Source organism: Muscardinus avellanarius (genome assembly GCF_963383645.1).
Source record: "Muscardinus avellanarius genome assembly, chromosome: X".
Classification (NCBI taxonomy): Eukaryota; Metazoa; Chordata; class Mammalia; order Rodentia; family Gliridae; genus Muscardinus; species Muscardinus avellanarius.
In genome coordinates, this window is record NC_137792.1 from 97,267,735 (window position 1) to 97,280,824 (window position 13,090).

The window sequence follows — 13,090 nt, forward strand, 5'->3', positions numbered from 1 at the left end:
TTCTGAAACTGGTCCCTTTCAAGAGTACTTGTAGTCTTTTAAAATTTAAAACATATAGCTAGGCATTGTGGCGCATGCTTGTAATCCCAACATTCAGGAGGATGAGACCGGAGGATCGAGGTTCATGGACAGCCTCAGCTACTTAGTGAGGCCCTGTTTCAAAATAAAGAATAAAAAATAGTGCAGGGGTTGTAGCTCGGAGGTCGAATGCCCCTGGGTTCCATCCTCAGACCTGCAAAAAACATTAAATAAGAAAAACTTCAGCGCCGGGCGTGGTGGCGCACGCTTGTAATCCCCGCGCTTGGGAGGCAGGTTCGAAGCCAGCCACGCTCGCTTAAGAGACCTTGTTTCCAAAAATAAAAAAAATTGGCCTGGGAGTGTAGCCCGGAGGTAGAAGGGCTTCCAGGAACCCCAGTAAATAATAATATATTTAATAATGATAATAATAATAATAATAATAATAAATAAGAAAAACTAAAAAAAAAACATATTCCGGGTGTGGTGGTGCACACTTGTAATCCCTGTACTTGGAGGCTGAGACGGGAGGATCACACAGGTTCGAAGCCAGCCTCAGCTACTTAGTGAGGCTTTCAGTGACTTAGTAAGACCCTGTTTCTAAATAAAACATAAAATAGGTCTGGGAGTGTAGCCCAGAGGTAGAAGGCTTCTGGGTTCCATCCCCAGTGCAGCAATAAATAAATAAATTAATTCACTAATTAATTAATTTAAAACATTTTTCACTTCCATTCACTCATTCAACAAGTATTTATTGAGGATTTCTACTATGTTACATGCACTGTTCTATGCTTTTGAAATGCATGAGAAGCATGCATGTAGAACATATGGGAACACAGGGATCATACATTTTAATACTATGAGGATAGAAAAGTATACAGTGATGTTATGTACCAATAACTGCTTTACCCTGATGGAGATTTATTATCACTTTTACCCTATGAATGGTATTAATTTTTCATTTATCACCCCCAAATGATCAGGGTTGAAATTTCTCTGTTCTCAAATGGAATTTAGAGAGGGAAAATAGAGGGGTAAGGCAATTCCCTGAGGTTTATGATGACAATCACACTTTCTTTATATATGATACATTTTACATTCAAAGAAAATTGATGCAGTTCTCATATATGTGAGAAAAAGATTCACTGACGCATGATAGAGGACAGTTAAAATTAGGCACAATTCCTTTGAGGAGGAAGATATATTAAATCTAGCTGAAATCAGAAAGTTTTGCTATCAGTCATGGAGAACCTAGGCACTGCTATAAAATATCTGGAAGGGCGCTATCCTGCGTTGACTGGTTAGACTCGTCTTAAAAATTTCTTGTTTCCTTTTTCCCTTTTCACTCATTCCCTTCCTTCTTACTCTTTATTTTTCACCTCCCTTCTTATATTTTCCATCTTCTTGAAGCAAACATGTTTTTGTGATTACCAAACATCAGACTAAATATTAAGGATATAAAGATATGTATGACATAGTCTTTGTTCTCAAGGAATTTATAGTCTAGAGAGCATTTTTTCCAACTTGGGGATTATTTTATGCCAATGTATAGTCATTTTAACTATTTGACAACCTATGTAGCACAAGCCAATCAATCAGAATTTAGGTCAGCCAAAGTTCAAGTGTGTAGCTTTGAAGTTCCTTATGGTATCAGTATTAACTTTGTAATTTCTAGATAATGGAGAGGTAAGTGGTCCTGAGGAACGACCTGCAGTAGCCAGGACAATTGAATGGGCAAGAAGTCTTGGGTGATGGCAATGTCAGAGCAGTAGCTATTTACCAAGGGGTAGAAAATTCTTCATGTAACAACTGTCATTTAACAGTGTATGACTATACCATGGATCCCAGATAAATCTTTAGCTCCCTTTACATCCAGTTTTAAGAAGATTAGGAAGTGGTTATAGGATGATTATGTGAATGAGGAAAGCTCTCCTGAGTGAGTCTTGATCAGTATCTTGAGAAAGCTAATTGCACCAGTGAGGCCCTATTTTAAAATAAAAATGAATATTTCCAATCTGTGAGAATCTGTTTTAAAATAAAATGAAGCTGTAGGTGTAGCTAAGAGGTAGAACATCCCTAGATTTAATCCCCCATCCCACAAAATAAGCAGAAATTGATAAATTATTTACAGGATTCCACAAAGAAACCAACCAAGCCAGCAGAGTGGCACACACCTGTAATCCCAGTGCTTGGGAAGCTAAAATTGTAAGTATCACAGGCTTGAGGCCAGTGCTCAGTAACTTAGCAAGATCCTACTTCAAAATAAAACATAAAATAGGTCTGGGAGTATAGTTCAATGGAAATGAAGGTGCCTGTTTCTGCTGACTAAAGAAACTGAAGAAGAAAGAAACCTGTTTAGGAAGCTACTTTGGCGATCCTGGTAGAGCTGATTATATCATGCACAAAGATGGTGACTGTGCAAGTGAAAGGATGGATTCTACCCAATAGATAGTGCAGGACCATGTGAGGGGTGGAGAAAGAGGAACCAACAATAATTATAATATAACTTAATAGAGTAGCTGTTTTTTCTAAATTTTCAAAGTGAAATGCAAGTCTGTAATACTAAATCCTTTAAAAATAATAAATATGAGCTTGGCACAATGTTACATATCTGTAGTCCCAGCTATGAAGGAGGCTGAGGCAGGAGAAGCCCAGGAGTTCCAGAGCACCCTGGACATTTCCAGACCAGCCTGGGTAACATAGAGAGACCTTGTCTCAAAAACAAATTAAAAACTTAAAATTAAACCATGCAAGAATCCTATTCAATTTACAAAATAAAAACTCTGACCTTTGAAACCTAGGCAGCATGAAATGATAACATTTTGACAGAACAGTGTTGCAACATGATGCACACAAGGAGCATCATTAAGCAACACTTTTTAACAATGCATTTATATTAATATATACAATGTATAAGATGTGACTTTCCTAAAAGTATCTAATCTAGCAGATTCTATAGTTCTGATATTTAACTCACTTGATAAAGTTCATTTCCAAAGGAAACTTTTATCTTTTGAAAGTAGTAATGAACAGTCTGTTTTTTTAGAGTTAACTTTCTGTTGACTCAAGGGAAGTTTTTAGGGGCTTAATTAAACCACGTATTTGCCGTAATTACTTTAGCTGCAGACTGCCAGAAAACAAAAGCGGCAAACAGACCTGTGCTGTGTGCAGCAGTCAGGCATTTGACTGTTGTTTTCTCCAAGAGAGGTTTTGAGTAGCATAAAAATAAAAAAGCTGAGAAGCAAAGCCTTTGCCTGCAAGCGGTGGCTGCAGCCACAAAACACAGGGCAGCCCTTATTCCTGCATAGTGTAGAAACCATTATTCATCTTACATTCTTTTATTTATGTCCACCCATAGAGAAAGCCATCATCATTGCTAGCATCATTTTTGAACATTAAGAATAGTGTTACATTTTGATCAACATAATTGGATGTTAGCTCACAAGGATTAGACTTAATATTTAAAGGATAATTTATACACCGGGCAAGAATAATACTAGCTCTTTTATACAGGTTATTTTTCCTCTTGGGCTTTATTAGCTTGAATAATGTCATCCATTTTTAATGTACCTGTTTAATTTTAAGCTAAATAAATCCACATTTCAATTATCCATTTTTGAGTACAAGTTGAATTCAGAATACTGAAGATAATAGAGATAAGGAAAATAGAGGATGAAATTTTATTATTACTGACTAGTCAATTCAGTTAAACAATTGCTTTCTTAAAACAGGATTGACAGGAAATTCCTTTTAAATACAAGCCCCATTAAAGGCATTTCTTCATTACAAGGAATCTGTTTTTAAAGGTGCTTTGGCTATTTATCCATTGACCTTAGTTTCCAGATTTAAAATAGCAGTTGCAATGCTTCTGTTTTTTTCCTCCTTAACTAAATTGGTAAATTAAAAAAAAGAAATATTGTAGGCCTTATTAATTCTTATCTGTTGTTTAAAAAATCTGTTTTGGACTTTTGGTTCAGAGTCTAAACTTTACAGGCATTTTAACTGGATCCACAAAGCAACTTTACCTTTCTGAAGTAACTTGTCCTAAAAATAGAAACAAAAAAAAATTGAGGCAGGAATCTATAACTAAAGGACAGAACATTAAAGCAACCATCTGGTGAGTTCAGGCCAAACTCAGCTTCCACTTTTTGCCTGAACCAATGAACTCCTCTGTACTACCCTTCTGATTTATTTTGCCTATGGAAACCTGACCTAAACAAAACATCTATTCTATATCATTAAGTTGTCCAGGAAGATGAAAGTTTAAATATATGTCAGACAAGCTGCAGCATCTGGCATAATTCAGTGATGATGGTCTCTTGTAAAAGCTATGGTGTTGGAACAACTTTAGGACTCAAAGGTTTGGTTGATCTATAAAAAGAAAATAATGTTCTTCTAATCTGACATTCTCCCTGTTCACCAGGACTCACACTTCCTAGATCTTTTTCCATTGTCAGAAACAAACAAAATAAACCCCCCTAAGAAATATCTCACTACATCCCTAATTCTACTTTTCTGTGGCCAAATAATATATCTTGTGTAGAAAGTGATGAGCACTGCTAATCTTGCATTGATTGTTCAAAATTTATTTCCATCCTTCTATTCTTTACACATTGATTAGTCTTAGGGTTCCCCTGTAGAGAATAATATCATAAAGTATTGTTTAAGAGTGACACATAAAATGAACTATTTTAGATACTCTTATTGTTTGATATAAAAACAAAATTAGCTTGCCTTTAAAGTGTATTAACTTAGATATATGAGATTAAAAGATTAGAAAAATCTTTAATCTTTAAAAATTTGAAATCTTTTAAAAAAGATTTCATGATGAAAACTGTGCATATCTGAAGGTCTATTTTAAACTGTGCTACCAACCACATTTAGCCAGATTTATACATCTTTCAAAACAGAAATCAAATTTAAGTGTGAATTTTTAAAAAACCAATAAGTGGTAAAAAAAATGCAACAGATATGAGAGAATTTTGATCTTTATTATATAATCAAGTCACACATGAGAAAAACACTAAAAATCCAACATGTAAGGCAAAGAACATAAAAAGATACTTTATAGAAAATAATACATTGTCAGTAAATATACATGCATGTGCTTTACATTAATAGTAAGCAAAAGAGTACACTAAAAGATCAGTGGAATAACATTTCACTCATCAGCCATATATTTACTATCAGTCTGGTAGCCATATATTTACTATCAGTCTGGTAAAAGGGTAAATGGATAAAATATATTTTAAAATAATGTGTCAAATATTCATATATTTTAAACCAGTAATTCCAGTCCTACTCCAGTGTCCATTCAAGGAATTAGTTTAAATAAATTTTAAAGGCCATAAACACAATATATTAATTACATTCTTTATAATACTGAAAAAATTGAAAAAACCTAATTACCCAAAGCAGAGGGATGATTAATTGCATTAATATGTAACAGAACTGAGAAGATATAACATTACAACTGTGTGGGATATTATGTTGTATGTTAAATGTTTAGGATGATCCATAATAACAGGGAAATGTTACCATGTACTGCTAAGTGAAAAGAACTATGTTTAAAAAATAACTCCATATACATAGGGAAAAAAGAAACCTGAAGATTTTTAAATCTCTTTTGTGTTCTCCAAATTTTATTTAATATGCATTTTAATGTTTTCAGCATATTTTAAAATGTCATGTTATTACTCAAAGCACTTGTACTTAGAAAGAAAAAATAGCACAAGCATATTGTATTGTCAAAAGGTCAAATGAAAGTATTCGTTATCATTTTGGTTATAAGTGTAGTAAATCTTGTATATACTGTCTAGACAGCTGAAACATGTACGTAGCATACCCAGTTCGTCCACATTCTACTTCCAGTCCCTTTAAGAAAACACTGTTGGTTCTTGTACCTATAATTGTACTGTACTTATAAAACTGCTGGCAGCAAAGAAACGGCAATGTTTTTCATATTTTGGGGACAAACGAAACTAATTTCTTTTTCTTCCAAATTGAGGCATCAAAAGAGCGCTATCTATTCAAATGTATGTGTTGTTTCTAAGAGAATCAATTCTTAAGAGGGCAAAGACAGTGTCTGTTTTTATGATGTATATATTGCATAGTTTACTGTTAGACTTTATAAATAATACCCTCTCAGTACTATCCTGGGGCAATGGTGAACTGACATTCCATTGTTTTTCTTGCAAAATACCTCTATGCAAATGTGGTCATTCCATTGACAAGTCAATGTGAGCTCGACTCATCTTCACCCTTAAGAATCTGAAATCCTAGTCAGAGACAGACAGGGAGAGACAGAGACAGACAGAGACAGACAGAGACTGACTTGAGGAGGTTGCACTTACACTCTGGCAGTTTTTCCAGAACCAAAGAAGGCAGTTATTTTTGTGATGCCAACTTGTTGACTGAAATACAGCAAAGACCTTCTTCTCTTGATTCGAGGGCTGTGAAATATATTCTAGGATGTGAATTCATTATGTTCCTTTGTTTTAGATATGAGCTTTTCTAAAGTTTTACGGCTTCGTTCAAAGAAAGAGAAACTTAATATTTTGAGATTTTTAAAAAGGCACCTTTCAAAGCATTTCCCAGGAGAAACAAAAATACCCAACACGGGTATTTTAGTAACAATCGAGTCCGATTTTTTCAACATGGCTGTATACTTTCCAGGCCCCCAAATTTGTGCTTTCAAATTCATCATTAATCAAATAGCCAGCAACACCATCTTTAGCGAAACTGTATTTCGTGGGCTAGAAATTCGCTGTCTAAAGATTGCGTTCATTTTGAAGCCATCGCTGTTATCCTTGTGTCTAGAGTCGCTGGCTTTTGTCAGGGGCGGAGCGGGTTCTGCATCGCCTGCAGCACGGTGGGCGGCAGGTCTGAGCGCTCTTGTAGTTAGCGTGTTTCCAGGGGTTGCCGACACTACAGAGAAGCACGGCGGGCCTCCTGAAGCCGGAGGGAATGGACTAGACTGTGACAAGAATAGAGAACGTATGTGACATGCAGGAAGAGACAGGGCTCTCAGACTCAGTCCCCAGGTCCCTGTGGCTCTAGGATTTGCAAGAGTTTATCATCGCCATTAACAGCTAGTAGCAGAGGGTTGTTTACTTCTTGGGCGCGAGAAGACCAGACACTGAAGCCCACTCCCGAACCACAGCCACGCCCCCTCCTTTCTGGTCCCTCCCCCCACTAATGAATTTGGGACAGCGTTCTTGCTAGATCCTCCCATTGGCTCCTATCCCAACCAACCAGAGCCTTGCAACAGTTTCACCTGGCTCCCGCTTTCCAAATAAACAAACAAACTGTCCCGCGGCTGTACCAGCTCCACTCTCCGGCTGCGATGGCGCTTCGCCCCCTCCCATCACCTCTGGCTTTCTTCAGCCAATCCAGCCCCAGCAGTGGCGCCCGCGCCCGGCCCCCGTTCTTCGGCCGCTCTATCCTCCTCCCATCCCAGCCTTCTCCCGCCCCCATCAGCCTTTCCCGGCTCCTAGTTACTATCCTTGTGGCCAGAGCGCCCCGCCTCCTCCTGTAGGTACCAGGGTGGCCCACCAACCCCGAGATTCACTCGGACGGTCCCGGCCCAGATGGAGGTGGGCCCGCCTTCCAGGCCTGCAGCCCCCTCCCTGGCGCACCTCTCCCGGTGGCCGCTCCCGCCCCTCCGCTGCGCTGGTGGCTAGACCCGCAGCGCCCGCCGCGTGAGGCGGCGGTCACGTGTTGTTTTGCCCGCTGCCTCGCGCCCAGAGTGAAGTGGGCGGGGGCGCGGGCCAAAGCGGGAGGGGGCTGAGGCGGGCGGACAGAACCGGTAGACGGCCCCTTCCACCAGCCCTCCCTTCCTTGCGCCCCCTCCCCCGCCTCTCGCTCACCTTAAAACCACCGTGCATCCCCATGGCGAGCTGCTCCTTCGCTCGCGACCAAGCGACAAGGAGACTGAGAGCTGCAGCAGCGGCAGCAGCGGCAGCTCTAGCAGCGGTGGCGACCACCCCGCTTCTTTCCTCGGGAACCCCGACCGCACTCATTGGGACCGGGTCGTCTTGTCCGGGAGCCATGTGGCTCTCCACGGCCACTGGCTCCCGGTCAGACTCCGAGTCCGAGGAGGAGGACCTCCCCGTCGGGGACGAAGTCTGCAAACGCGGCTACCTGCGGAAGCAGAAGCATGGGCACAGGCGTTACTTCGTGCTCAAACTCGAGACCGCCGACGCCCCGGCTCGGCTGGAATATTACGAAAATGCCAGGAAGTTCCGACACAGTGTCCGCGCCGCGGCGGCTGCAGCGGCGGCGGCTGCCTCCGGTGCTGCGGTGCCCGCGCTCATCCCGCCGCGGCGCGTGATCACCCTATACCAGTGTTTCTCCGTGAGCCAGCGAGCCGATGCCAGGTACCGACACCTCATTGCCCTTTTCACCCAGGACGAGTACTTCGCTATGGTGGCCGAGAACGAGTCGGAGCAAGAAAGCTGGTACTTGCTGCTCAGCCGCCTCATCCTCGAGAGCAAGCGCCGCCGCTGCGGCACGCTGGGCGCGCAGCCGGGGGGAGAGCCGGCCGCCCTAGCGGCGGCAGCGGCGGCGGAGCCACCCTTCTACAAAGATGTGTGGCAGGTAGTAGTCAAACCCAGGGGGCTGGGGCATAGAAAAGAGCTGAGCGGCGTGTTCCGGCTGTGTCTTACCGACGAGGAGGTCGTGTTCGTGAGGCTGAACACCGAAGTGGCCAGCGTGGTCGTCCAGCTCCTGAGCATCCGTCGCTGCGGGCACTCAGAGCAGTATTTCTTCTTAGAAGTCGGCAGGTCCACCGTTATCGGTCCAGGTGAGCTGTGGATGCAGGTCGATGATTGTGTGGTGGCCCAAAATATGCACGAGCTGTTTCTGGAGAAAATGAGAGCCCTGTGTGCAGACGAATATAGAGCCCGCTGCCGCAGCTACAGCATCAGTATTGGCGCCCACCTGTTAACCCTGCTGTCCGCTAGGAGGCACCTGGGTTTGCTGCCGCTCGAGCCGGGCGGCTGGCTCCGAAGGTCCCGCTTTGAGCAGTTTTGCCAGCTCCGAGCTATCGGTGACGGGGAAGATGAGATGCTATTCAGCAGGCGCGTCGTAGCACCCAGCGAGCCGGTGCACCCCACCAGGCGGGGAAGGCTGCACCTGCCCAGAGCACACAGGTCCCGGAGAGCGATTTCAGTACCAGCCAGCTTTTTCCGCCGCTTAGAACCCAGCCCGGTACGTGCCCCGCACCCTGAACAAGCCCCCAACGACGGAGCTTGTGAAGCCTCGGGCTCTGGCTCTGGCGACTCCGAAAGGAAAGGCAAAGAGGAAGAAGAGGGTCAGGAAGGAAGCGTAGGCGACTACATGCCCATGAACAATTGGGGTTCAGGAAATGGCCGGGGCTCAGGAGGCGGCCAGGGTTCCAGTGGCCAAGGCTCCAGTAGCCACAGTTCAGGAGGAAACCAGTGCTCAGGCGGGAGACAGGGATCTGGAGGTGGCCAGAGCTCAAGTGGAGGCCAGGGATCAGGAGACCAGGGTGCCGGAGGAAACCAGCGCTCTGGAAACGGCCAGGGCACCGCAGGTGGCCATGGCTCCGGTGGTGGCCAGGGACATGGAGGTGGGCACGGCTCAGGTGGTGGCCAGGGACCAGGAGATGGTCACGGTTCAGGTGGTGGCAAGAACTCTGGAGGGGGCAAAGGCTCAGGAAATGGGAAAGGCTCAGATGGTGATGGTGGAAAGTCTCTGAAGAAAAGATCCTACTTTGGTAAATTAACTCAAAGCAAGCAGCAACAAACTCCGCAGCCTCCACCACCTCCACCTCCACCCGCCGGGGCAGCTAGTGGAAAAGGAAAGTCTGGAGGCAGATTCCGTCTTTATTTTTGTGCTGACAGAGGGGCAACAAAAGAACGCAAAGAACCTAAAGAGGTGAGAGACAGGGAGACCCCAGAAGCTGCGGCTCAGGTCCCCCACAGAGCCAGAGCTTTTGATGAAGATGAGGATGACCCATACGTGCCAATGAGGCCAGGGGTGGCAGCCCCTCTCGAAAGCTCCAGTGATTATATGCCAATGGCTCCTCAAAATGTTTCTGTGTCCAAAAAACGCCACTCGCGATCACCTTTTGAAGATTCACGAGGGTACATGATGATGTTTCCCAGAGTGAGCCCACCACCACCTGCCCCAAGTCCTCCTGCCCCAAGTCCTCCCAAAGCACCTGATGCTAACAAAGAGGACGACTCAAAGGACAATGACAGCGAGAGTGACTACATGTTTATGGCTCCTGGCGCTGGTGCGATTCCCAAAAACCCCAGGAATCCTCAAGGTGGCTCTTCCTCCACAAGTTGGAGCTCCTACTTCTCCCTGCCACATTCTTTTCAGAGCTCACCCTTGGGACAAAGTGACTACAGTGAGTACGTGCCAATGTTACCTGGCAAGTTCCTAGGGAAGGGCCTAGACAAAGAAGGCTCATCTACCTGGGGCCCCAAAGATTCAGCTTCAAAGCCTTCAGCTGAGGGGTCATTCTCAAAGCCTATAGATGGGGGGCCCCCTTCAAAGCCTTCAGATGATGGGCCCCCAAAGAGTAAGGCTAAGAGACTGAATCGGCTTTCTTTCATTACAAAAGGAAATAAAATCAAACCCAAACCACAAAAGCCCACATATGAGCAAAGAGAAGCTGACAGCTCTAGTGACTATGTCAACATTGACTTCCCTAAAAGAGATGGCAGCGTTCCAGCCCCCACTGGCCAAGGACTGCCAGGTTCCAGGGGCATATTTGCTGACCCCAGACAGTCAGCCTTCTCTCGCTACGCCAATGTTCAATTCGGAGTGCCATTTCTAAATCCAGCAAACCACCTCTCACACCTTTTAAGAGCTATACCAGGTGCCAACCTCTTATCTCTGGACGGTGCTAGGTGGCCACTTCCTCCTCTTGCTCCCAATGCCACAGGTGGCAATGGTAACTTGGAAGAGGGTGACTACATTGAAGTAACGTTCAACTCAGCAATGACACCGGCCGTGCCTTTTGCTGACAGTGCCATTCGCTATGATGCTGAAACAGGTCGAATCTACGTGGTCGACCCATTTTCTGAGTGCTGCATGGACATTTCTCTCTCCCCTGGCCGATGTTCTGAACCACCACCTGTAGCTAGACTTCTGCAGGAAGAAGAGCAAGAGAGAAGACGCCCACGCAGCCGTTCGCAAAGTTTTTTTGCAGCCGCCAGAGCTGCGGTCTCAGCTTTTCCTACTGACAGCCTGGAGAGAGACTTTTCCGCTGCCTCCGCCGCCGCGGCTGCCGCCGCGCCCAGCTTAGCGGTGGGCCGGGCATTAGCCGCTGCCTCCGCGCTTGCAGCGGTGCCGGGCATCGGCGCAGCTGCCGCAGGCTTGGAAGCAGTCGCTGGATTTGACTCCGCCTCCGCCCGCTGGTTCCCACCTGTTGCTCTTGTTGGCGCTGCCGACGCAGTTAGACGGGCCCGGGACCGCGCCACTGGTGCGAGTCCGGGAGCCCCAAACCTTGATGCAGACCTCGCAGGAGGTGAGAACGCAGAGGGCGGGGCCGTTTCCTCAGCAGCCGCTCCCCCACCTCCACCTCGCCACTGCCGGGTGCCCAGACCCCCGGAGAGAGAAGATTCTGAGGACGACGACGACACTTATGTGAGAATGGACTTTGCCAGACCTGACACGAAGTTTGACTCTCCGAAAAGAGGTTGGTGATTTTAGAATTAATTTTCCTAAAGTTAATGCTCATTGCTTAATGAGCGAGACTGTGTGTTACTGTCTACAATCTATAGTGTTAGGAATACTCGAGGTACTAGTTCATTAAGTTAAGTGGTGTTATTTGGCACGGAGGAGTAGAATTCAGTTTAACTTTGCACACGATACCTTTTTCATCTTTGCAAAAACAAGTTTTTGTCTGACCGTAAATTTATCTGTACAGAACCCATTGCCATCGAAACAATGGTTCTACTTTTTAGGAGTAGTTAAAAACTAAGGGACATGAGGATGCTTTTAAAAAATCCTTCTTTGTCACGCTGATAATGGAAAACAAGACATAGTAAATAGAGTTCCATCAACTCATTTTCAAGTTGACAACTAAAAAGCTGCTTTTCCACAAATGTCTATATTTTAGTGCAGGAACTTAATAACAACACAGAATTTATTAAGCAGTAGCAATCAACTATTAATGTTACTTTATAAAGTGCAATCATTGTTATGCTAGTATGCTGTGATTTACCAAAAAAGACTAAATCTCAGTCATTTGCATGAATGAATGGGAGGGAGGGACAAATCATAAATAATCCAGAAGAAGAGATGATTAAAAGAAGATCGTATTTGGCTCTGGCATGTGTTTTTGTGTTGACCTGTTTTTTGTTTTTACACAGGATAAATTTTGGGAAACCGTGAGTGTCTCTTTTCTCTGTTACTGGTAGGGAAGTTTGCTGTGCCTCATTTTCTTCTTTAAACCCTCCACCCTTCCACAAGAGGGTGTGGTGACAATGTGATAATGGATATGAATATTGTTTCAAAGGTATAAAAAGCATTTAAAACATAATTGGTGTGTCTTCTGGGAAATCAAAAGCCAGATAACAAGGCTGGAGGAAGACCTGACCCCTGGGGCAGCTTTCCCTGGAACAGTGGGAGGTTTTTAAAGGGCTAATTTTCCAAAAGAAGAAGTAAAAGTAGAAGCAATGGGACTTGGAAACAAAACTTAGAATAAATGTACTGTGTGCAGCACTGCACAATATTGTATTGAGACATTCTCAATAAATGATTGCAGAAGATCATGTCCCCATAATCTCCACTGCCTTCCTTCTTTAGTGGAATATGCTTCTTTCCCAGTGAAGGGAAAGGATGGACCCCAGCAGTTTTCATTCCAGTAGTCAGTTTAGTGAAGATTTTTGCTTTGCTTGCTTTGTGGAATGCTTTTGTGATTGGATCTTTGCCCACTGTGCTTGATCAGGCAGAACAAGTCCAGGACTGATCACCCCAGTCACCTAACAAGCTCCCTATTTAGTGCAGGTGTAGCCCCCCACCTCCCTTTTCTCTCCCTGCTATAGAAAACTTGCCATACAAAAACTCACATTTGCAGCACAGACACACTAAAAGA

General features: G+C 44.3%; 1 protein-coding gene across 1 annotated transcript; it reads left to right on the plus strand.

Moving 5' to 3' along the window:
* Nucleotides 1-7,905: 7,905 nt before the first annotated feature.
* Nucleotides 7,906-11,697, plus strand: IRS4 (insulin receptor substrate 4; the record flags this gene model as incomplete). The annotated part of the gene is made up of 1 exon (XM_080718966.1): nt 7,906-11,697. The coding sequence occupies one exon, from the start codon at nt 7,906-7,908 to the stop codon at nt 11,695-11,697; it is 3,792 nt and encodes a 1,263-aa protein (XP_080575092.1).
* Nucleotides 11,698-13,090: the final 1,393 nt, after the last annotated feature.